General features: G+C 36.1%; 1 protein-coding gene across 7 annotated transcripts in view; it reads left to right on the forward strand.

Annotated features, from left to right (window-relative positions):
- Positions 1-24,707, forward strand: part of RALYL (RALY RNA binding protein like) — a 708,596-nt gene extending 683,889 nt beyond the window's left edge. For 4 of the 7 annotated variants that reach the window (XM_060610815.3, XM_060610808.3, XM_060610810.3 and 1 more), the window contains exon 9: positions 23,380-24,454. In XM_060610815.3, coding sequence (XP_060466798.1) covers positions 23,380-23,397 — 18 coding nt within the window. In that variant the 3' untranslated portion in view covers positions 23,398-24,454. Of the gene's footprint in view, positions 1-23,379 lie in introns of all 7 variants that reach the window. The other 3 variants (XM_060610811.3, XM_060610814.3, XM_060610812.3) reach the window with 3 other exon arrangements.
- Positions 24,708-26,997: the final 2,290 nt, after the last annotated feature.

Raw genomic sequence — 26,997 nt, forward strand, 5'->3', positions numbered from 1 at the left:
AAGTACCAGAAGACATTAGTACAAAGGTTGATCAAGGTGATTAGGCCACCTATGTTAGCTAATAGTTACTTATCTAAGTTAGGTGCCTACCCTCTCAAAGAGACTGGGAGATAGGGGGAGCTATCTTCCTCAATGAGTACATTTCAAAGGAAAGGCTTGCAGATCCTTGAGAAAGAAATACCTACATTGTAAAACTGGCAAGAAGCTGGGAGAAGATTTACATCTCAGGGGCAGAAAAATAATTTGCAAATGTAGGTTCTCTAAAATAAATGCTCTAAGAAAATGAAGGTCAGGAGCCTCTGGACTGGAAGAAACCCATCTAAAGTTTAGTCAAGCTGGGGAGAATGTTAAGGTCTTGGTCATTAGGATGAAATCTTATGCATTTTACGCAGCAAAGCAGAACAGTTATCTCCCCAAGAGACAAAAAGCCGAACCTCGTGACAATCTCCTGTACAGCTCCTAAGAGGTCTCAGAGCCCAATCCAGAGCTACCTTTTACATATGTCAAATTAAAAACAATTATAAATTTAGTAAGTAAATGCTTTACTTGAAAAGATCATTGCAAGGGAGGATGGGGCTAGTGGAATAAAGAGCCTTGACCATAAGCTCTGCAAGCTTCTCAAGAGTTAAACTAAAAGGGTTTTTCCTTTTCTGGAGAAGAGTAAACAAAGCTAGAGCTAACAGGATATGGGAAAATGGGGCGAAAAGTTGACAAACTGAATAATATATCAGGTAATGTTTTACCCTGGGGCCAGCCTATTTTCCCAGAAGGTCCCTGCCCAGAAGGGTTGTATACAGTCTCAGGCTGATAGTGGGCCAAAGTTCAGAGTCCTGGAAGAAGAGGAGCTTAACCAAAGTTTGATTAACAAGCATTTTATTCTCATTGATCAAACAGGGATAAAACAGTTCAGCTAATCTTTTATGAGACCAAGAATGGGAATTTGGAGGGTCTATGTCTAACTGTGTCATAGGTAAACAAGTAGGCATCAATAAGTCTTACCTAAGTCAAATGGGGAAGGATGGTTCCTTGCAGTAAACCATTTTCCACACAAAGGGTGGACTGGGGCAACAGCAAAGAGTGTTGTTCTTAACCTTCACTGTTTCTCAGGATTCCGGCTCAGGTAAAATTCAACATTATCACATACCTAGAGGTTATTTGGCCCATGATCTTGGAGCTATCACTACACTGTAAACATTAGAGAATGAGGTTAACCCCTAATGGGATTTATCTTTATGTCAAAGGTTAGAAGGAAAGATCTAGATTCCCTGGACCTCCAAAGAGACATTCTAAGAAAAAAGCCAAGGATAAGTTGGTCTTTTTGCCTTTTTAAATGGAGAAAAGCATTTCCATTTACCCTTACAAAGTGCCAGATGTAAGTTTAGCAATTCAGAAGGGTTATTTGGGTTTTAGATTCAGATGGGCAAGTCTTTTAATAACTACAAGACCTTAGGCAAATCATTGACTCCCTGAGGCTTACTTCAACATCTGTTAAAGGAAGTTTTTGCAAGTTATTGAAAGGATTAAATAAGATCATGTTTATAAAAATCCCTGCTATAAGTATATGTGTATGGCAAACTTAATCTCTTCCCTCAAGTAACAAAATTTAATGAAGTGCCAGTTGTAGGAAATTTTAATAACTTTGAAAGGAAAACATTTAAATGATTAAATTACAGTGTTTATACACATCCCTTACAACTTTTGTTGTCTTAAAATTTCAGCATATTTTATTATTTTTTTACAGTTTATTTATTTTGAGAGAAAGCGCACATGAGCGGGGAAGAAGGGCAGAGGGGGAGAGAGAGAGAGAGAGAGAGAGAGAGAGAGAGAGAGAGAGAATCTCAAACAGGCTCCACATTGTGGAGTCCGACTCAGGGCTTGATCTCACAACTGTGAGATCATGACCTGAGCCGAAATCAAGAGTCAGACACTTAACCAACTGAACCACCCAGGCACCACCACCCCCAGCATATTTTATTAACAATCTGTGTCATACATCAAGGCACTCTTTTGAGATAATCTCTGTTGAACTGTAGTATAGGAGTTTGTAGCCTGACACAACCATTTGAAATCTCTGAGAAAAGTTACACTGATTTCAATTTTGAAGAAATTATTTTCATTTCTATAGGTATAGTAAGAAGAATGAACTAGGCAAGGAATAAAAGAAGGTACATAATTATCTCATTTAGAGAGAAGATTGGTCTACCACTTCTTAGCCATACATAATCACACTTGACAAATTCTAAATTTTTGTGTTTAGTCTTTAGATCTCACTCTACCCCCATCTCCTAATCCTCACCAATGGGATCTTTGTCTCCTCACAATTGATCTGAACACAGAGACTAGATCATTTATGGATAGGGATTCCCATCCAAGTAGTCAAACACATACAGGGAGTTCCATGGAGTAGACATGTCGTATTCTGGCTGCCTAAGAGGTAATTCCATTAAGGATGAGTAAGATGTTACGTATTCATATCAATAACATAGGGTTCTTAAAATAGCCCACATATATGATTTGTTCAGAAAGCCTATTTTTGTGCCAGATGGCTAAAATCCACACCACAATTCTGATGTTGTCTAGCCAAGCAACATTAAATCAATAAACTCTTCTAGGATTCTGAGAGGTAAACAAATAATTTCTCTTCCTGTAAATTATTCTAGAATTCCAAACAGCAAAATCTACTACAAAGAGGGTCCTAGTGATGTTAAGAGTTTTAAGCAACAGAAACAGTTTAGCTACATATGTGTTTTCCCATTCATGCCATTTTTATTCAGGCAACCAGCAAATACTTATCAATGATTATTATGATTATTTTAATTGTGTGATTATTATGCTCAGGCACCATTCTAAGTGCTAGTTACAAGTCATTGAATGAGAAAGAAAATGCCTCTTTTGGGGGTGGAGGGCACCTCATTCTCAGATGGAAACTTACATTCTAGTTAAGGATTTATATTCTAAAACATATTCTTCAATCTGCATATATTCCGTAAAGCTAATACAGTGACTGTAATATTAAATTAATTGTTACTCAGTTGTTCATTGTTAAGCACCCCTTCATTGTTCAAATTTGAATTTGCCAGTTAAAAGGTCTATTTGGAATTCACTGAAGAAAATAGACATGATATTTTAAATATAGGACCTATTAAGGGTATATAAGTAATAGGAATATAAGTAAAAAGTAAATTTTGTTAACTACCACTAGTTTACCAGTGCTTTCTAAATCTCTAGCTTTAAGGAAATTAGTGCTGAAATAATATGTGAAGTTTTATTTTATTTTATTTATTTTTTTTTTTTTTGAGAAAGAGAGAGGGTGCATGAAAGTGAGGAGGGGCAGAGGGAGGAGAGAGAAAATTTCAGGCAGGCTCCATGTCTAGCACAGAGCCCAACCCAGGGCTTGATCCCACAAACGTGAGACCATGACCTGAGCAGAAATCAAGAATAGGGACCCTTAATCAAGTGAGCCACCCAGGCACCTGATATGTGAAATTTTAAAATGCTAATATTTGCACAATGTTTTTAAGAAATAAAAATAATTTAAGCAATTAATGTAATGAATAAGAAAGCAAAAGAATTTTATTTCTATAAGAAAATAATTCTGTAATATATGAACACTTGTACTTATGCATATGCTTAGCAAAGCTGATTACCTATGTTTGAAAATGTTTCCATTTTTCTCTAAGCCACTCACGAGAAAAAAATAATTCACTGATTGCCTAGTAGACGTAGATTTGCTTCATTTGACTTTCAAAGAATAAATATAACTAGAATTACTTCCAGTTTAGGGGGAGACATAAAGATTCCACAAATTGCATTGGTTAAAATGGCATTTATAAAAAATGGCACTGTAACCATGGTAATATAAGGGTCATAAAATTTAAGCCACACTTTGTCTATATTACCTCCCTGGTTTCTAATGTTGCCTTTGTGCACCATGGCATATTAGATGCACATTCTGTTAAATTCTCTGGGGCCTTTTCACTCTTTACTGTTTTATGGACAATTGTGTCAGTACAGACTCCAGACACTGAAGCATAAACAGCTCAGGTGAGTGTGTTCACCACATTTGTTTAGCCAGGTGAAAATTAGTGTCTTAAACTTTGCCTACCTATCTCTATATTCAAAGAATGCACATAGAAGTTATCCATTCATCTTATTAAATAATAGATGTAGGATTCCTGACATAACAATGATATATTCCTTGAATTTTCTGGCACTAACATTCTAGTAATGCTAAATTTTAAAAAAATTATTAGCATTTTATTCTTCCCAGATCTGCATGTTAGTAATACTTATTTTCTATAATACTGAATCTATTAAAACATTGGAACCCTTAGCTATGTTTCTTTATTCTAAATATAAAATGTTAAGCATAAGTAATAATATGAAAATATCAGAAACTATATCTTAGATTGTCCATTCATCGAAAGTCTTAAAGAGAATTCAAATTATAGAAGACAATTTTCCAACATTATATTTACTGGATAGATTAATAGATGTTTTGGGGAAGGGTCAGTTAATTACAGATACTGATCTCTCATTGCCTTTTCCAGAGGCTGTTGAACTTAGTGGACTAAGCATTTTATCTGCCAAATGACTACCAATTTTTTTTCAAGTTTCAGATTTTTGTTAGTGCTCCAAATACAGCTGACCCATCACCAAGTGTGTTATATGCATAGGACTTTACAGATCTTTTTTTTTTCCTAGCTAGTTTTAAAGTTACTGAGCATAATGAACTTTAAAAACTCTTCAGAATAAAAATCAATGAATAGATAAAAGACTACCTTCTTTGATAAGTATCAGTGCAAGAAACTTGTACTCGAGCAAGCTAAGAAAGTCATTAACAGCAGTATTTCTGATGGAACTAATGTTATACCTACTCAAGCTACACTGAATCTAATAATCTGCGAAAGGAGAAATGGGAAAAGGTATGAAAGCTCTTCATTAAATCAGAAACTGAAAGAAAGGAAAAAGTGGCACTTTTTTTTTCAGTTTTATTCATAGCTCAACAGACAGGATCACAATGGAAAAGAGATTAATCGTTTAAATGATGCTGACCTTTTACAATTCTTTCCCCACATTCCAAAAGTTAATTGCTTAAAAAAATGCATTTCATGGAATGCACGGAAGTTTTAATCCAGGCAGTATTCGAGTTGCAAAGAGACATCTTCCTGCTCACCCATCTGCACTGTGTACCTTTATGACCAAAGCAGTCAGGGACTATGTCTGGCTGATTCCCCACACATTAAAATTCTCACAGGTGCAAACCAGGCCACACTATCAGCCATGGTTAAGGCTCTTCCCTTATAAACCCTTCACTGTCTTTAGAACGGCTCTGAACATGGAAAAATCACCAGCTCCAGGGTAGCCTGAGATGAAATGCAAGTACAGCCCTTTGGAAACCTGATAAGAATTCTTATCAACTGGAACCTGATAAGTATTCTGGATACCTTATGCATATTTAATATTTCCTATATTGCCACATTTTTAGGAATACATTTTAATAATGTTCAGTAACAGTTTCTAAAAGCAAACTTTGCTAGTCTGTGGTCTACTGGTCTACTGGAAGTAACAACTACCCCTGCCATATAAGTCTGTGTGAATTAAACAAGTTGGGAAATCACTTTGGGCCTTAGTTGTCTCAAAAATGTGGGAAAATAGCCTATCTTTAAAAAAGCAGAAAAGCTAAGAAAATAGGATATAAGGTACACACACACACACACACACACACACACACACATATACACAGATACACATATACACACAGAAGGAAAGAGAAGATTTTTATTTCATTCCAAATTGAAAAAAAAAAGGATAAAGGGAAAAATACTTTTTACCTTCCAGGAACAACACTGAGTTTTTTCATGTACATAATTTCCTGTGTTGTATAAAATGAATTTAGGGATAGATATTTTACAAATAACTGATTTTAGAAAAGCTAAGTAATTTCTCTGAGGTCATGCTGTTAATGAAAGGCAGAATCAAGATTCACCCAGGGTCTGTAAGATTCCACCACCCTTAGATATTTTCACATATTAGTGCTTACAAATTTTATTACTTTTAATTTGTTTGAACCTTTATGATTTTTCCATATTTATACACACTCGTAGTATTTTTAACTTAATTTTTAAATCAAATTGACTCCCTTTTTTTTTTACTTAAAGTAAATGTAACTTTAAAACTAAACTTCAGTTCATTCCAGTAAATGAAAAACCAAGTATCCTTTTTCATAAATAGGAAGTATATTTAAGGTAAATATGATGAAAAGACAAAACATTTATTTTTAAATTCAGCTCAGTAATTTCTTTTTAACTTTTTTCAAGTTTATTTTTTATTTTGAGAGAGAGAGAGAGAGCACAAGCAGGGGAAGGGCAGAGAGAGAGGAGAGAGAGAATGCCAAGCAGGCTCTTCACCGTCAGTGCAGAGCCCGATGCGGGCCTTGAACTGACAAACCACCATATCATGATCTGAGCCAAAATCAAGAGTCAGACACATAACCAACTGAGCCCCCCAAGCGCAACCGCCCCCTGTATACATCTTGTTTAAAAAAAAGAGAGAAACGTAAGAACTATACCAGCAGACACTTTATCATTAATGCAGTCAGAAAACCAGAAGAAAGAACATTGAGAAGGGTAATTTTCTCACTATGTGAGTCAGTTTTTAACGCACCTTCCCACCTAACTATCTTGGGTGCCTTTAGCAGTTTGTGCACCACTCTGGGAGCACGGAGCTCAGTCGTGCTGACCTGCACTTCACGCTTGATGAGATGATAACTCTGATGATATGCTGATTGGCCGTCACCCTCCTGCAGTCATGTGCTTTGCACAATTTTCTACCTGAAGTTGGCAGAAACCCTGCATGCAAATTGATTTGTTAAATTACAGTAGAAAAGTACCTTGAACTTTACAGAGTTTAATGTCTCAGAAGTGATAAAAATGAAAGAACATTTTTATGTGGTATATCCCCAGAGCCCTGAGACTCTCAGGAGGAGGTGGCCCTCTGGGTTACTACCCACTGCTGGCCCTTACCTTGCTGCTATCTAACGCATGCTGTTATTTATTTATTTATTTACTTACTTATTTAATTTTTAAAGTCAAGTTTTTATTTAAATTTTATTTAGTTAACATGTATGGTAAAGTTGGTTTCAGGTGTAGAATTCAGTGGTTTATCACTTACATATAACACCCAGGGCTCATCCCAACAAGTCCCTCCTTAATGCCCTTCGCCCATTTAGCCCATCTGCTGCTCAATCCTTCCATCATCCCTCAGTTGGTTCTCTACAGTTAAGAGTCTCTTATAGTTTGCTTCCCTCTTTCTCTTTTTTCTCTTCTCCTATGTTCATCTGTTTTGAACACAGGATTGAAATCATATGGTATTTCTTTGTCTTTCTCTGACTGACTTATTTCACTTAGCATAACACACTCTAGCTCCATCTACATCATTGCAAATGGTAAGATTTCATTCTTCTTTTAAAAATGTTTACTTTTGACAGAGAGAGAGAGACAGAGACGAAGCATGAGCAGGGGAGGGGCAGAGAGAGAGGGAGACACAGAATCAGAAGAAGGCTCCAGGCTCTGAGCTGTCAGCACAGAGCCTGACGCAGGGCTCGAACTCACAAACTGTGAGATCATGACCTGAACCGAAGTTGGACGCTCAACCGACTGAGCCACCCAGGCACCCCAAGATTTCATTCTTTTTGATGGTTGAGTAACATTTCACTATATATATATATATATGTATACGTATACATATATATATATTCTATATATGAAGATGTGTGTGTATATATATATATATATATATATATATATATATATATAAAGAATATGTGGTGCGTGTATATATATGTGTATATATGTGTGTGTGTGTGTGTGTGTGTGTGTGTGTGTGTATTCATCCTTTTTGTTATGATGTGGTATATATATACCACATCTTCTTTATCCATTCATCAGTTGATGGGTACTTGGGCTCTTTCCATAGTTTGGCTATTGTTGATAATGCTGCTATAAACATCAGAGTGCATGTGCCTTTTGAATTAGTATTTTTGTAAATACTTTGTGTAAATACCTAGTAGTGCAATTGCTGAGTCATAGGGTGCTTTTATATTTAACTTTTTGAGGAGCTCTGTTTTCCAGAGTGACTGCACCAGTTTGCATTCCCATCAGCAGTGTAAGAGGGTTCCCTTTTCTCTGCATCCTTGCCAACACTTGTTGTTTCCTGTGTTGCTAATTTTAGCCATTCTGACAGGTGTAAGGTGGTATCTCTTGGTAGTTTTTATTTGTATTTCCCTGATGATGAATGAAGTTGAGCATCTTTTCATGTGTCTGTTAGCCATCTGAATGTCTTCTTTGGAAAAGTGTCTATTCACGTCTTCTGCCCATTTCTCAACTGAATTATTTCTTTTTTTGGGTGCTGAGTTTGATAAGTTCTTTACAGATTTTAGATACTAACCCTTTATCCAATATGCCATTTGCAAATATATTCTCCCATTCTGAAGGTTGCCTTGTAGTTTTGTTCATTGTTTCCTTTGCTGTGCAGAAGCCTTTTATCATGATGAAGTCTCAATAGTTATTTAGTTATTTATTTATTTATTTAGAGAGCACGTGCACTTGCAAGCAGGGTAGGGTAGTAGGAGAGGGAGACGAGAATTTTTTTTTAAGTTTATTTATTTATTTTGAGAGAGAGATAGAGAGCAAGCAACAAAGGGAAAGAGAGAGGGAGAGACAGAATTCCAAGCAGGCTCTGCACTGTTAGCCGTTGCAGGGCTCGAACTCATGAACCTGTGAGCTCATGATCTGAGCCAAAATCAAGAGTCAGACACTTAACTGACTGAGCCACCCAGGTGCTCCCCCTTGATAGTTTATTTTTGCTTTTGTTTCCCTTGCCTCAGGAGACATATCTAGTAAGAAGTTGCTATGGCCAATGTTTAGGAGGTTACTGCCTGTGTTCTCCTCTAGGATTTTGATGGTTTCCTGTCTCACATTTAGGTCTTTCATCCATTTTGAGTTCACTTTTATGTATGACATAAGAAAGTGGCCCAGTTTCATTCTTCTAAATGTTGCTGCCTGGGTTTCCTGACAACATTTGTTGAAAATACTGCCCTTTCCCCATTGGATACTCTTTCCTGCTTTGTCGAAGATTAGTCCATATAGTTATGGATTCATTTCCAGATTTTCTATTCTGTTTCATTGATCTATGTATCCCTTTTTATGCCAGTACCATACTGTCTTCGTGACTACAGCTTTGCAATGTAGCTTAAAGTCCAGAATTGTGATGACTCTTGCTTTTCTCCTTCAAGATTGTTTTGGCTATTCAGTGGTTTTGTTTGCGTGTGTGTGTGTGTGTGTGTGTGCTTTCATATAAATTTTAGGATTCTTTGTTCTAGCTCTATGAAAAATTTTAATGGGGAGTTTGATAAGGATTGCATTAAATGTATAGATTGCTTCAGGTAGTAGATATTTTAACAATGTTTGTTTACCTATCCATGGGCATGGAATGATTTTACATTTCTTTGTATCGTTTTAAATTTCTTTCAAAAGCATTCTATAGTTTTCTAAGTATAGATCTTTACCTATTTGATTAGGTTTTTTCCTAGGTATCTTCTAGTTTTTGGTGCAATTGTTAATGGGATTGATTTCTTGATTTCTCTTTCTACTGTTTCATTATTGGTATATAAACACCCACAGCTAATATCATCCTCAATGGGGAAAAACTGAGAGCTTTTCCTCTATGATCAGGAACAAGACAAGGATGTCCACTCTCACCATTGTTATTTAACATAGTACTGGAAGTCCTAGCCTCAGCAATCAGAGAAATAAAGAGAATATAAGATAAATAAATATGCATCTAAATCAGCAAGGAAGAATTACCTTTTTCACTTTGTTGGTGAACCTGTAAAACCCAGAGGCTGGAAGAAGTTAACAGCTCAAAAGAAATTATCTAACATCAGTGGTGGTACCCTAAAACACAATTAGTCATACAGACATTTCATAGTTAAATATAGTGATAGGTGCCATGTGTTATTATATATAAGTAAGATAGCTTTCATAGCTCAAGACAAAAAAACTGTTACCTTCCCTTCCCACAAAAATTAGTGACTCATCTAATAATTTGAAAATGCTCTTTTTTAAGTCACATACATACCTTCACCTTTTCAGCACCTAGACTGCACCGCATTCCTCGGAAATGTATCCGTGTGCTAAAGAGAAACAATCTTGGTTCTTTTCTTTTTAATTTTTTTAAATTTTCTAAAACTTTTTTTAATGTTTATTTATTTTGTGAGAGACAGCATGAGGAGGGGAGTGGCAGAGGGAGAGAGAGTCACAGAATCTGAAGCGGGCTCCAGGCTCTGAGCTGTCAGCACAGAGCTGACATGGGGCTCGAACTCACAAACCGCGAGATCATGACCTGAGGTCGGACGCTTAACAGACTGAGCCACCCAAGCACCCCAAAACAATCTTTGTTCTTGTGAAAAGTATTTAATGTTGTCTGTTTTTAAAAATTGTTCTTAACCTTTACTATAAGAAAAATAATAATAATATGAATTTAAATAGCTTGAAATTTCAGAATATTCATATGAGAAGTAATAACTGCAAAAACAGGTCCAATTTTTCTTAAATTTTACCCATAACTTTAAGGGGGTCTCAAAATTTAAAATACAAAATACATTTTCTTTTCTGATATTTGTGGCCACATTTGATCTCTGTATGTACTGATGCTAAGCAAGGACATTTTTATTTAAGCCATCTCTGTAAACATAAATTGAGTAACTATATCTGGAAGTAAATTAAGTTGGAAAAGTGCAGCTATTTAATTGATTTTTTTTCTATGTGAGGTATGGTACTTTCTTATGGCATATAAAGTGATAAAATTGGTTATTTCATTTCATAGCCTAAATGGGTTCAGTAAATGAGAGACAACAAAAAGATATAGCAATCTAATCACAAAACATCATTGTCTATCAACCCTTAAAAATTAATAAAGTTTATTTAAAATGTATTATGGCTATGTACACATATACAAGTAAATACAAATAAAGCAATTCTTTATGACCCAGAAATGAATTCTCTGTGCTTTTCCACTTACCCATATTTATTGCAGCAAAACAGAGATTTTTAGAATAGTTTCATAGGTGCCTGCCCTATCAGCTTCCCAGCACTTATCCACCAAAATCCCATTAGTCTAAATGCAGCTCCTAAGGCCCAAACAAATAAAGTCAGTGGAAGCATTCTGCCTAAAACTTCACCTGAGCAACTGTTTCCCTAATACCTCCCACCAACACCCCAAGTGTTTACAGGCAGGTTTGTTGGGAGAACATGTTGCCCTACCTGCAGACATGGGCGTCCATTCTGTGATGTTTATGTCACATCAAGTATTTACTTAATGTGACCCTCAAGTAAGAGCAGAATAATATAATTCTGGGCTGGATTTATTTTTTTACCACTTCATTAAGACGCTGGGCAAGTGACTTTATTCCCTTGTGCCTCAGACTTCTCTTCATTAAGATGACTGTAAAATGCTATAGAAATAATGTATAGCTTCAGATATGCAGTGCAGATGTAGCATACATTATATGTAGGTGCCAAGTAATACCACACGGTGTTTACTCAGCAAAATAACGCCAGGTGTAGATAACACGACAGAGAGCCCCATAGACCCAGGGCCCTTCCTCTTTAGCACACAACAGAGTGTAGTCATCATGAGTTTTCCGTGCATTTTTACAGCTAAGTCTCATGAACAGATGATGTCACAGCATCCTTTCAGGTCCACTGAGTGTGACTTGCTAGAGAAATTTAATTACAAAGAAAAAAACCTCTTCAAATAAAAAGTTTGATTTGGGGATGATTTCTTCATAGAAATCTTCTAGGAGAGAACTCAACTTATATTGAATTATTTCATCAATTTATTGAATTAAATGATCCAAGCTCTTGTTTATCTTGATCCATACAGAATCACATAGCTGACACTGTTTCTCAATTCTATACTCTCTTATAATAAAAAAAAATGAAAACACAGATAAATAAGGTGATATCCAAAACCTAGTTTTAAAAAGTCACCTACAGAGGATAGGACATAATCAGTCACACATAAAACAGATAAAGCCCAATTTCTAATTCCTTCTATCTATATTACAATTCTGGGATTTTTCATGATCATGACAGTTTTAGGTACTACAAAATTCTGAAATCTCTTCTGAATCATCTAGGATTCTATTCTGTCCAGCTTAATTTGAGTGCTAAGAGTATTTTGATAATACTATTACTAGGAACTATCCCAAAGCTTTAAGCCTTCAGATTTTTTTTAATTATATTTCTCAAATATGCTGATAAAAAATAGGATAATAGCTTAAGTATGTCATCACTTTACTATGTCACTTGATCTCTCAGATTAATTTTACTGAATTTTAAAGTTGAAACTATTTTTTTTATATTCTAATAGTTTGGTGTATACAGTAAATTTAATTAAATGAGAATTGTTAAATAGCCATGACAGCCTTTCCCCCAGCTATTCTGAATGATCATGAATTAACTATACAATTTCCAAGGGCTTTTTAATTTATACCTTTAAATCAATCAATTTTAAATCCCATTTTTCTGTTAGACATAAAATGATTTCTAAAATATTTCTTCTTGTGATGCAAAACAAATTACTCAAAGAACTATAGAAAGGAGTAAAATATATGAAATTTCAAAGTTCATAATAATCTTAGCATTAATCAGCATTTGGCAGCTAGCACTGGAATTAACTTACACAATTTGGAGTATTATCCTAAAATTATCATTGCCATTTCCAACATTGGGAGTCACTAACGGTTGTTAGACACTATATAATTAGCATGAGAAGTCAGAAATTGATGCATGACCAAACTTAAGTTATGTGCCAAATAAAATTACTATAATTTATCAATTCAGCTACTCAAATGTGATTGTCAGTGAGCCCAGAATACTCAAAACACAATCATAATTATGTTCAGAAAGTATCAGGGAAGAGTTTTGGGGAAAAAAAAGAAATGTTACTGTGTTAATGTATGTATAACAGAATATCCAAGTTCTGGTAAATCATAAAATTTAGCAATATGATTAACTTTTTTTCAGTATTAACTAAATTTTTTACATAGATGTTTTAAATAAAATTATGTAACCCACATTAGATAATTTTACTATAAAGTTAAATGTTCTTTTTTCTTAATCAAATGTATTTTATAACATAAATGTTCTCCTTTAGACAGATGATGACTAAAGCAAAATTTTAATTAAAATGGCTTTTAAATTAGTTCAAGATGGAAATTAAAAAAAAAAAAATCCAGGCAAATCTGCTACAAATCAGGGAAAGGCAGGTTGTAAGTTATGTGCAAATCCTGGTACATCCCCAATAATTCCATCTCTTTTTTCCCACTCCTCATAGGGCACCAGTGTACTTTCATATCCCAGTTGAGATCACCTGTACTAAAATTGATGATATACCCAGTCTGCTTCCTTACTCTCCTCCTTCCCACAACTGGGCAGAATAGAATATTAAGGAAAGCACTGGCCTTAAATAAACAGTCCGGGTTTGATTCAGGCAAGACGCTCACTCTCTGATTCAAGAATTAATGAATAACGTGAGGATGATTCTTGCCCCAAAATCTACCTCACTGGTTTATAAAGAAAATCAAAAGTGTTTTATAAACTTCTATACACTATACAAATAAGAGTTATTATGATGATTTGTGGCCCATGCCCACAGATTTAGCCCAGTCCCAGATTCTAAGAATAACTCACACCAGTCTCTACGTGGAATGAATTTAGGAAGCCTCAGCTAAGTAATTCAAATGCCTCAGATTCTAAAACCTTCTTGCTGTTTCTCTTGCTGTAAGCTTATTACAGTTGCTCTAGGCTTTTTTCTAATAACCGGATCTTCCTTTATTCTGGGAACAAACAGGGTCCCCAAAAACAAATGAATAAATAAATCAGAACCAGAAAGTCTCATTCTTCAGATGCCAGCTTTTAAGTTCGAATACCAATCCATTTCCCCCCTGTAGTAGATCTCTGCCTTCCTCTCTCCTGCCATCTTAGGATATCTGACCTGAATCCATACCCCCACAGATGGGAGCCACCTAGTACTTCTGTAATGCTCAAATTCCATCTACCTGCCTGACTTGTCACCACACTCCTTAGATTTGGGCGCAATATTTAACCTAGCCATTTGGCAGATTTAGACTCAAGATAGCAAATTCTTTTCTGGCCACGATTTTCTACAAAAGGAGCAAAATGTCTTGGGAGATAACGAGTTCTATATCCCCTAAGGTAAACAGGCCAAAGCTACGTACCTATCAGCAGTGATTACCATGGAAGGCACTGCTGCTCTGGTTGGGAGGTTAGACAAGATCACTCTACAATCCTAGGTCACCTGCTTAATTAACGACTCTGCTACTCTGCTTCTCTGATGCTTTGGAGCGAGAATGGATAAGACAATATATGGCTCCTGACATTGTTGCATCTTACTTCACTAAACAAATTATTCCTATAATGAATCCAAGAGACCGCATGCTATTTGCGTTATTAGCATTTTATTTGTGATACTAACTAAATGAAATGCACTCTAGAAACACAAATGTTCTTTGCGTGTAGATGTTAAAAACTGTTACTGCTCTAATGTCCTTGTTAGAGAGAGCCATATTTAGTTATAGGAAACGATGTCATTTAACTCTGAAAAGAATGGGTTTTTTTAAATCACATATGGTAAGCCATGAACCAACACCAAGCATCCATAAAGAAGATGGCATTTCTAATTATACTTTTACATTAATTACCACACTCTTGTCACTTCACTATCAAACTGTTTATATTCTCTCTATAAGTCAGTCGCATAAAGTAAATGAAAATATGAATGATGCAAAACTTGGCAGTCACTTTATAATATTTGTAGGAATACAGTGTATTTGGATTTGGTACATAGAATTAAATTATTTTAACATTATTTTTTATTTGATTCTGGTTTTATAATATTGTATTATATTTTCCTTCAGTTTTAGAAAAGGAAATCAAACAGCATTACTCATGCAGTAACTTAAGTCTATTATATTATACCAAATAACTGATTTCCCCAGTCTTTTCATCTTTCTATTTGGTTATGGAATAACAAAGCCTACCTATTTGAATGTTTGTGATCCATTATAGACATGTAAGACCTTTTTTGTATCTTAGCCATACTTATTTCTTGAACACTGGGAGACAAATGGAGAACAGGATAAAAACATGGGAGTTATCGGGCAGAATCATGGGCGTGGATTTCAAAAATGAACTGTTAGGAATTAGAAGCAAAAAAGTAAGTAAGGAGAGAGGAGGTGGTATGGAGACAGAAAAGAAGTGAGGACGTCCAGAAGATGGTTTGCCAGTGGAGTCATGACTTGCTAAGAGTCCCTCTAGTTGATCAAGAATTGATCCAACTTAGGGGCACCTGGGTGGCTCAGTCAGTTAACCATTCAACTTTGGCTCAGGTCACGGTCTCATGGTTTGTGAGTTGGAGCCACACATGAGGCTCTCTGCTGTCAGCACAGAGCCCGCTTTGAATCTTCTGTCCCCCTCTCTCTCTGTCCCACCCCCACTTGTGCTCTCTTTCTCTCTCTCTCTTTCTCTCATGAATAAATCAACATTAAGAAAGCTTTAAAAAAGGAAGAAAGAATTAACAGAATTGACCCAACTTAAGTAAGGTTGATGTATTTAGGAGAACTGAAGCAGGAGAACTCTTACCAAAATAACTATTCAAGCTAGTAAATTAAACATCCCTAGTTCCATGGATGCTGATAAGACAAAAGACTTTGCTACTCAAAGCAAAAGACATAGGAGTATCAGGATAGTTGTCCTGGTTTCCTAAGCTCAGGACCCAAGTCCAAGATGCCTCTGCCAGGTAAAGCCTACATGCAGTACAGTGCCCTACAAAAGAGAGATCTTGAGTATAGAGAATCCAGCTTTCCAATAAGCAGTAAGCAAGCCTATTCTTTATCCAGACACAAGATTTATTACAGAACTACATGGCTCATTCCAGAGAGGAGTTACTTCACTTCTCGGGATTGCCAGCCAAATAAATAATTCTAAGAAGTAGCCTTGAGGAAAGAACAGAGATCTTACTCTCAGCTGGACACATAGGAGGGCAAACAGCCCACTCACAGAAGACTGCTGCTCAACAGCGAAGTGAATCAGCATCACTCAGAAACTTATCAGAAATGTGACGTCCTGGGCCTCATTCCAGACCTAGCTGACTTAGTGCATTTAGACTGCTATAACAAAATACTACAGACTGGGAAACTTACAAACAACAAACATGTATTTCTCAGAGTTCTGGCAGCTGGGAAGTCCAAGATCATGGCAGTGTTAGGTGTCTGCTTGGAGCCCATTTCCTAGTTTATAAGCAAGCAGTCATTTGCTGTGTCTTCATATGGTGGAAGAAGCAAGGGAGCCTACTGGGACTTCTTTTATAAGGACACTAATCCCATTTATGAGGGATCTGGCCTCATCACCTAATCACCTTCCAAAAACTCTACCTCCTAATACCATCACATTGGGGGTTAGGATTTCAACATATGTATTTTGAGGAAACACAAACATTCAGACCATAGCATTAGCGAATCAGAAATTTGGCAATCTGAATTTACTATGCCACTTTTGAGGCCTATTAAAGTTTGAGAACCAAACATGTAAGGAAAAGAATTCTGGATAGCAGTCAAGATTCTGGGTCTAGTAAGTGTTTCTATCAACTACCTGGGCGTGCCTTTCAAACTGTCTGGGCCTCAGTATCTTCACCTATTATAATAGGAGAGGGTCAGGTAATTTCTGATTTCTTATTGCTCAAGTTCAATGAAATTCTATATTCTTTGACATGTAGTTTATAAATATTGCCTATATTAAAGACCATAAAATATGTATGGCAAGTACTGGGAAACTAGGAGAGATAGCAGCAACACAGATCCATAAGGACCCGTATGTGGCTTCATAGGCTCACAGAACTTACTTGTCAGCATGCTGGGAGTAGAACAATACCTCAGAGAAATGTGAAGTAACCAATCTGGTATATCAGAAGATCTGTTTAGGAATTTATGGTGGTTCCCATCACTGAAAGGGAGGCCAGTCTTGTGTCCTCTGGCCTGAGCATTCTCTTCCAAAGGGCATACTGTTACAAATTATAATCAGAAGTCTTGCCTGGGGAGCATGGATTTGGAGCAAAGAGTTGATTGAATGTTCTGAGATTGCCTGATGTGTCCACATCTGTCACCATAGTCTAGGTTCACTTCCAGGATTTGGATGCCTTCTTCTGTGGAGAACACCTTCTCCCGAATGGGTGCAACTGAGTTACCCTCCAAGAAGTTACTCTCCTACTTTTCTGTACTTGCAGTGTCAAACAAGTCTCCCTCAGATCAACACTTTTCTTTGGCAGATTTAGTAAGTTTCACTTATGTTCTAGTCTAGACTCAAAGACTTAGAAAATTCTGCCTCTCTTAAGTGACCCTGTATATTCTCTACCCTGATCATTTAAGTCTTGATTTTAGAGTTAAAAATCTCAGAAGACAGCCCAATTACTTTATTTCCAAGTTTCTGATGGGCTACCACACTTTCAATTTTGCCTGTGTTTCCGGCATCCCCCAGCCCCTAGATCTTAAATGGCCATCAGCTCGGGAATGGAGACTAAGCCTCCAAAAACTACATAATGGAGGAGTTGCCTTCACATGTAGCCATCCCAGTGAGTGAGTAGCCATCTTAGTTTCCATGCCATTTATGGTTTTTGTGATGTGATTCTTTTAGCAAAGTATAATGCAATTCTGGCCCCAAGAGCTTATTAATAAAAAACAAGTTTTACCTTACAATGTACAGTAGCTTCCAGGAATGTTTATGTTATTTAGAAATTTGAATTGAATTGTAAAAGCCAAATGTATTCACATTGTCTATAAAAAGTGAATGGCTGAACAGTTACTAAGTAAACATGATGGGTGGTGACAACAAATTTAGGTAACTCCTGCTTATTAGACTATGCTTTTCTATAAAATGTTACACAGCCTATATTTTCCACATGTTTTCTTTCACCTTTTTTGCTTTTATGGATGCTAACTAAAAAATATGAATTGTCTATATTTCTTTCATTATTTATTAGTTATAAATCTCAATTAGAAAGATAACAGAGTCATTTCTGACACTAAAAAAGTCACAAGGCTTCTTTAAAAATGTGATTTTTAAAATTTTTTTAATGTTTATTTTTGAGAGAGAGAGACAAAGCATAAGTAGGGCGAGGGTCAAAGAGAGGGAAACACAGAATCTGAAGCAGGCTCCTGGCTCTGAGCTGTCAGCATAGAGCCCAATGCGGGGCTTGAATCCACAAGTCGCAAGATCATGACCTGAGCCAAAGTCGGACTCTTAACCAACTGAACCACCCAGGCTCCCCAAAATGTGATTTTTCTTTGGCAGAACTGTTAGTAAAGTGTATTTATTCTACCTATTACTATACCTTTATAAAGATGTTCAGCATCACTAATTATCAGGGAAATGCAAATTAGAATCACGATGAGATACCACCTCACCCCTTTCAGAATAGCTATTATCAAAAACAAACAGAACAAATGCTGGAGAGGATGTGGAGAAAGGGAACCCTCGTGCACTGTTGGTGGGAATAGAGACTGGTGTAGCCATTGTGGAAAACAATATGGAGTTTCCTGAAAAAATTTAAAATAGACCTACCATACAATCTAGCTATACCACCTCTAGATATTTATCTGAAGACAATGAAAACACTAATTTGAAAAGATATATACACCCCTATGTTCATTGCAGCATTATTTACAATAGCCAAGAATGGAAACAACCTAGTGTCCATGGATGGATGAATGAATGAAGAAGGTATGGTATATATATCCAATACTACTAAGCCATTAAAAAAGAAGGAAATCTTGCCATTTGAGACAGCATGGGTGGACCTTGAGGGTATTATGCTAAATGAAATAAGACAGAGAAAGACAAATACCATGCATGTGATCTCACTTATATTTGGAATCTAAAAAACAAAAAAGAAACAAAACAAAACTCAGAGATACAGAAAATATATTGGTGGTTTTTAGTGGGGGAAAGGTGGTTTGGAGGTAAAAAGAGCAAAGGGAGTCAATTCTATGGTGACAGATGATAACTAGACTAATTGTGATCACCTTATATACAAAGACTGAATTATTATGCTGTACACCTGAACTAATATAATGTATTATTATATCACAATACAATATATACCAATACAAAATATTACAATACAAAATATACCAATTTTACATCAATAAATGCATAAACATATATATATTATATATTATATATATTCATGAGGTTTAAAATTAAATGTGCTTTCCCTGTAGATTAATACTCTCCTTTTTAACTTGGTCAAGTAGAAGTACATTGCTTGGTTCAGTACAATTCAGGCCCATCTGAGTGGCTCTTTTTGTTTTTGTTTTTCAGAAATGGGAGAGATTGAGAGTTGGAAAAGCATTCATCATCAGGATAATTAGTTTTAAAAGCATCCAGACTCCCATATAGCCACTAGATAAATTACCCACTATTCAAGAGAAGGAAAGCACAATTAGTTTCACATTATAGTAAGCCAATCAGCTCAAGTGACTGTCATTCTTGAGAAAAAGGGAACAAGAATGTTATAGTTGTGCCCTTTCTCCCCTGCCTTTAGAAGTAAACAGCAATCCTTTTATCAGACTGGAAGCTCTATGGAAGGCTTAGTGAATATATTTTGCCATTGTTTTTTGATAAGGAGAATTGTATTCATGACTTGTATCCATATGGTTAATAACACTTACTTCACAATGCAAAGTTAATGGAGCTTTTGTTTTGTACTAGGGACGGGCAAATGCTTTGAAGCTTTATGGCAAGGAAGTAAGACTTTAGTAAATTATTTTCAAACCTCCTTTTCTTCTTGCCAGGATAATTATTTTTATGTAATCACTCACAATCAAGAGGCAAAAGAAGGGGCAAGGAGAAATCATACTAGTGATAATGGAATATGCACAAAAAATCTGCAGGCTGTTTTTCTCTTCTTACAATGGATAGTTTCTAAACAACCACTCGTTACCTCTTTTGAGACAAGCAGGATGGTGTAAGAATATACTAAATGAATGTTATCTGCCACGACTTAACCTGAAGAAACTCAATACATACACAGCTGCTGTGGCATCTTAAACATCTTGCATGTGTAATAAGAATGATCTATGAAGGCCTCACAAGGAAGAGGGCAACTGCAATCATATAAATGAAAGACCTTTAGTTCCTTCCTGAACACAAGTGTTATCAGTCAAAACCCAAAACCACTATGCCTTATGTTCACATGTCAGCATCATTCTACAGGTTAAACTTAATTTTATTTATTCACATATTCATTTTCACATTGATAATGGATCATTTTTGGTATGTGCATATAGAAAATGTATAAAACTTCCTTTTTTTAAGTTTATTTTTTGAGGCAAAGAGAGTGTGTGCACAAGAGGGGTGAAGGTGTCTGTCAGCACAGAGCCCCCAATGCGGGGATCAAACTCACAAACCATGAGATCATGACCTGAACCGAAGTCAGACACCTAACTGAATGAGCCTCAGAGGCACCCCAAACTTCTTTACAGCACACAACTCATGGCACACCTGCTTTGTACCATAAGTTCAAAACGTTGTGCTTTAAAGACTTACTGACTGTATGGACGAGAACACTGCTAGGAACTGCATGAAGAACACATTTGAGTAACGTTTAATTTTTAAAAACACATGCATGTGTGATCAGTAAGCATATAGTATAGACTGGGTGAGGAAGAAGAGGAGGAGGAGGAAAGGAAAGAGGAAATGGGGCAGAAGACCAAAAGAGAGAGAGAATCACAGTATCAGAATGTACTTAGCCCTTAAAGGATGTAAGTTTAAATGCTTTGGATGAGAGACTAGACTATTAAGGGTGCATATTTTGTTTATTCTTAGTCTTTTGATTTATGAAAGTTTTAAAATCAAAATTATTAGGACTTTATTATTACAATCAAGTATAGCAAGGTTTACAAAGTACTGAAAGTCCTCTGAAAAATGATTGTTCCAGATTTCTTAATTAAATAGCATTCAGACACTGTAAATGGCATTTGTAAATTTAGTATATTTTATACAGTTTTTAAAATTCATTTGTCTAGTTTAACATATCTTTCTGAGAATGAAATAATTCTTTTTTTTTTTTTTTTAAATTTTTTTTTCAATGTTTTTTATTTATTTTTGGGACAGAGAGAGACAGAGCATGAAAGGGGGAGGGGCAGAGAGAGAGGGAGACACAGAATCGGAAACAGGCTCCAGGCTCTGAGCCATCAGCCCAGAGCCCGACGCGGGGCTCGAACTCACGGACCGCGAGATCGTGACCTGGCTGAAGTCGGAGGCTTAACCGACTGCGCCACCCAGGCGCCCCTGAAATAATTCTTAAAATATGATGAATTCAATGTATCGATACGGCCTAAGATTTTCTTAGACTTTCCAATAACATGTACAAACTTTAGATTTGGTCATAAGATTTGAAATCATAAAATTGAAATCCTATATCTCAATTAATTTTTAATTGCGTATTTAGAACTGAAACCACAGGACTGGCACACTAACAGGCTAAATTCTCTTACATAACACAAGTATTTGCAGCTCAAATATTCAAACATTTTTTTCTTAACACAAAAACATTAGTACTATGATTTCTATTCTTGCAAGTACTTTGTGTTTAATTCTATATCTAACAAGAATTAAGATATGTACTCACTAAGGAAGAAAACATCCCAGTAAACTGAAATTACTCAGATGTATATGTTTTTAAGAGTGACAAATGCATATTCATGAAGGAAGAGAAAATACCATACTAGTTCACTGATACTTTTCAACAAGGGACCTTGGCCAGGTGAGATCTGGAGCAACAGACATCCAGAGCAATTGTCACCACCCCACCTGCCATACTCAGTCTTTTTCATAATCTCTGTATTGTATAGGCTTCAAATTTTAATGAAAGTTCAAGTTACCTAATCTCTGGGTATTCGTAGGATTCAGCAACTGTTGGGAAAGGCAGCCTGTGCCTATGGTCTTTCAGTGCCCACTCCACCACGTAAGAACATGCCTTGGGCTTGCGGTACTTCCTTACCAAGAAACAGAGAGCCACAAAGCCTGTCAGTTTTATCACTTGTATGAAAATATCTTTCCTGGTTCAAATTCAAGGAGTGTTTCTGTATTCTGCTTAAATGTGTATGTTAATGATTGTCACACACAACTTTCAGTATTTCAGCCTCCAAGGGGCAGAGTTCAGGGCCCTCTTACTGCAGCCAGGAAGAGTTATGTATAGGCCAGTTGTCCTGAATCAGCTGCCTTGGGGACTCGCTACAAAGCACACTACTGGAGCTGGATAACGTTGTTCCACCCAATGCTGACTGTGTTTTGTTTTCCTCGCCAACTCTGATACCAAAATACAATGGACAAAAATCCTTGGAGTCCTTCGCTGAGATTGATTACTGGTGGGTGGTATTTGCTCCCCCAGGACTGACAACTGACACACAGTGTTTTTCTCAACAGCAACTCCCATCCAAATTGATACCTTGATTTGCCTGTCTTTGTCTCTTAAAACATATATACAGATTTTCCAAACTGCAAAAACTTTGAGGTTGATGGGATAATAAGTATAATTATATTTTCTATCTAAATATAAACCTTCAGCTTGATAGGATTCTAAGACAAATGCATGCCTTTTCCCGCTACTGAAATCTTGCATTATTTTATCTTCGTATTCATATGCAATTTCTCAATTCAATTCTTCTACCAATTAAATTTTGGCTCTTATGTGGTGTTTCTGGCTCATGGCTGTATGATGGGTCTTTCACTGCCCTTCTTGCATCTAGCTTTCTTCTCTTATAACCAAGATTGTGTATCTCAGATCAGAAATCTGTATTGCTTTTTCTCCTTTCCCGGGTGCATAAGGCTTGGGACCACACTGTTCAAAGCCTGTTACAGGGGAAGTGTCCCATGGTCACTCTGGTGAGGAGCCGCAAAAATGCAAAAGCAACTCAGATCTCTTCCCCTAGCCTAGACTTCAAGTGGCTCCCCTCTGACCTGGTCAAGGGCTCTGGTTGGAAGATAATTGCTGATCTCGGGCAATAATAAATGGACTGGATCTTTGAAACTCATAACATATTGTAAATGTAAATAATTTTAGCATTGCCTCCCACGAAGGATCCAAGAACCTAAAGTTCTCAAGTGTTTTTCCTAAACATCTAGATCTTTTATCATTTCCTGATTTCACCTGAGAACCTAACTTATATATACGTATGCTATCAACAACGAAGCATATATCTCAATATTTTAAAATACTTTTTTTTTCTTTTCCCAGTTTCTACAGATAAAGTGATCTGAAGTAATGAATGATGCCACGAGAACAGAAAAGAGAAACTGTGACAACCCCCAGAAATGTGAAAGGAGGTTTCTTACTGGATTGCAGCTTCTTTGGTTCAATTTATTTAAAAAAAAAAAAAAAAAACCCAAATAAATAAAATGGACAGTATTGTTCAATTTTAGAAATTCCACTTCTTCTATGTTCTAAGCTATATAATTGTCAGGTTTTTATGGTTTAGATTGTAAATGTGTTTTCCCCTTTGCTAATTATGTTGTGTTTTTTTTTAAGTCTTTTAAAGTCTTAAAATGTGAAGGACATTTATGAACGGTAAGGGAGACACTGTATACAAATGTATATTTGTAAAAGCTATTTTTATGATTAGCATGTTTTACTGTTGATCATATATAAAGTCAGGTGATATTGCAATTCTATGTTTAAAGCTTATTTCCAACAATGTCATGTAAGAAAAGATACATCGTAAGCTAGTTTTTATAATTTATTTTTAATTTATAGTTTAAAGTACTTTAGATCATAATGATAAAATACTTGAAAAGGTTATATTTCTGCCCTCCATAAGCACCATTTTTATTAATAAAGAATGCAAGTATTTCAGTGATTCAATAGTGAAAGGACTGTTGCTTTGATGTGTGATTAAATTGAGCATTCTCTACTCAACTGAAATGATCCAATTGTTACCCAGTACTTCAGTGTGAGTAGGAGATCCCATGGACAGGTTAGTGCCAATACAGGTGAAAACTATATTGGCAAGGAAAGATTGTCTTGTTTTTGGTTCTCAAAAGTTTAAATAGTGCACATATCACTTCATTGCATCTCCTATTACTAGGAACGCTCCATTCCCAAGCATTGCAAGTGTTTTCCAGATGCTCTTTGCTGTTGTCTTGTGCTGTGGAAATGGAAGAAACCATCTTCACAGACTGTAGGAGAATTCAGCATATAATTTCTTAATAAATACTGTTTCTTTTAAAACAAAGTTGGTGTGTATCTTTCCTTTGGGGTGCAGTTTTAATACTCAGTTTGACTTTTTATGTCCCTGCAGTGCCATAAAGTTAGTGCAATAATGAAAGTGACATAACTTTACTAAAATGTGTGTTATATGTTTTAAATACCCACGCTTTTCATGGAGTGACTGGTATTCTAGAACACATTAATTTGCCATGTAATAGAAAGCCAGAGGGCCCTCAATTCTTGACAGAAGTTACATCCTTGTTTACATTTCTAGAAGGAATTTTTTTCATTCAAACATGGAATTTTAGGAAAATATTTCAAGATAGAAAGCAAAGCTACCCCAGAGGCATTTGTGCTGTCAGACAAGCGCACTGCGAGTGACTGTAAGCTCCTCATTAAAAACAGAGAGACATGTACATGTAATGTCACCAAGGACACCTAGAAGAATTAAGGCTTCCTTTTTTCAAAGAAACTAAAATCTAAAATCACCTGGGTATGTTTTCTTATATTTGTATTTTAATTTATTTATGGTAATTTATCTACTTTCTTTATGTGTTTCAAATATAAGCTAATGAAAAATTATATAATCCCATCCTGCAAAAGTTATCTAAAACTAAAATTGTGAAAAAAAAACAAAAAAAACAAAAAATAAGTAAATAAAAAATAAAATTGTGAAAGCAAAAATTAAAAATTTGCACACGAGAACCTAGGATCTGGATCGGGAATGTACTTACCTTTCCTGGAAATGTGAAAATCACAATGTGGTATGCTGTTTTTTATTTTTATTTTTTTTGTTTTTAGAGAAAGCAAGCAGGAGAGAGGGGCAGAGGGAGAGAGAAGGAGAATCCCAAGCAGACTCCACACTCAGCACAGAGCCCAACACGGGGCTCAATCCCACAACCTGGGATCATGACCTGAGCAGAGATGAAGAGTTGGCCACTCAACCAACTGAGCCACCTAGGCACACCTGTGGTGCACTCTTTTTGGTGGCCATAATGAGTACTAGAGAATTTGCGACTGTTGCACTTGGATTCTGAAGCTGAATAGAACCTGTGTACAGTTCTACAAGAGAATAAAATCAGCAGGATGATTTCTTGGTTTGCTGCCAAAGAGATGCATTTGCCTGGGATAGATAATCTGATGCCCCAGTATTGCAGGCATTGTCTATTAAGAGAATCCACAGGTGAATTTGAGAAACATAACAGAAGACCATGGGGGAAGGGAAAGAAAAAAAAAAATAGTTTTAAATGGTATGTCCTATTTTTGTCTTGCTTTGTTTTAATATGAATCTGAAGGTGAATGAAACCATATCTGTGATTTATATCCAGGATTTAATAGTTGTAGAAGTTACAAAAATAAACTCACAAGGATGAATAACAACAAATTTAGGATTACCTGTAGGGAGAAAAAGAAGGGAGAATAGAATGGGGGTATTAAATAACTATAATATTTAATTTATTAGGAAATACATTTGAATCAAATATTTTGAATCAAGTAAATATCAAATGTTTCATAAAAGTATAGTTAAAGTAAGTATCAAAGGTTTCATAAAAGTATAAGTTACACTGGTACTTGTTATGTTTTCTCTATGTCTTTTTGTACACTTAAAATATTCCACAATGAAAGTATGTGATTTATATCTCAATGTTTATACATCGGTAGATATAAATGTACATATATATTGATGATACAGAGATGTGAGTTGTATAAATAGCATATATGAAAGCAGAGATTTAGACCTTTGGATCCATCAGAAGTCTGCAAGTTTGTGATCTACCTTTTATAGAGATGTGCAGATTCCTAGAAAAGAGTATGACTTCGAGAAAGAAAGATGCACTACTCTGGCGTTTCAAAGGCATTTTGGGAGAGCATGAATGTACAAGTGAATCTCTTATTTGTTGTTCAAAAGTCTTCCTATCAGTCCTTGAGATATTTAGAACCACTCTAGGGATCTAATTATGATTCAGGCAAGAATTTGGGGTACCTGAGCATGCAAAATAGTCCCCATGTTTATTCTGTTGCATCTGTAAGAATAAGGACTGCACCTTCTCTACCCTTATATCCTGCACGCATGGTACCTTGTACATAACAAGTTACTTCTCCATAAACGTTTGGAGAATTAAAAGAAATAGTGTGTGTTCTGGGTTTTTACCTTATTATAAAAAGTTTTAAAAGCTGTGATTTCTTAAGCAACCACAATATGCCGAGTTAACAGCTGTGTATACATTATCACTGTGGCACACAGGAAAACTGAAGAATAGGTATTGTCAGCTTCAGTTTCCAAGTAAAGAGAGATCATTTATTCATTCATTCATCGGTTCTGTATTTAGTACCAGCTCTGTGCCAAATATTTTTACTGGCAATATGGGTCCAGCTGTAAATAATAAAGACTGAAATTCTTGCCCGTGAAAAGCTTATACTCTTCTGGGCGGGGGGGGGGGGTGGGGGGGGGGGGGTGGGGGGGGGTAATGCCTAATAGGCCAATTGACAGGCAAATGTAAAGTATTGCAGATGATAATGATGATGAACACAGAGGAAAAGGCAAAGCAGGGAAGGAAAGAGGGTACTTTAAATAGGCTGATCAGGGAAGACTCCTTGGTAAGATGGCATTCAGGCAAAGGTGTGGATGGAGTAGGTGAGGGTGTGAGC

This window comes from Panthera onca, chromosome F2, assembly GCF_046562875.1.
Source record: "Panthera onca isolate mPanOnc1 chromosome F2, mPanOnc1 haplotype 2, whole genome shotgun sequence".
NCBI classification, from domain to species: Eukaryota; Metazoa; Chordata; class Mammalia; order Carnivora; family Felidae; genus Panthera; species Panthera onca.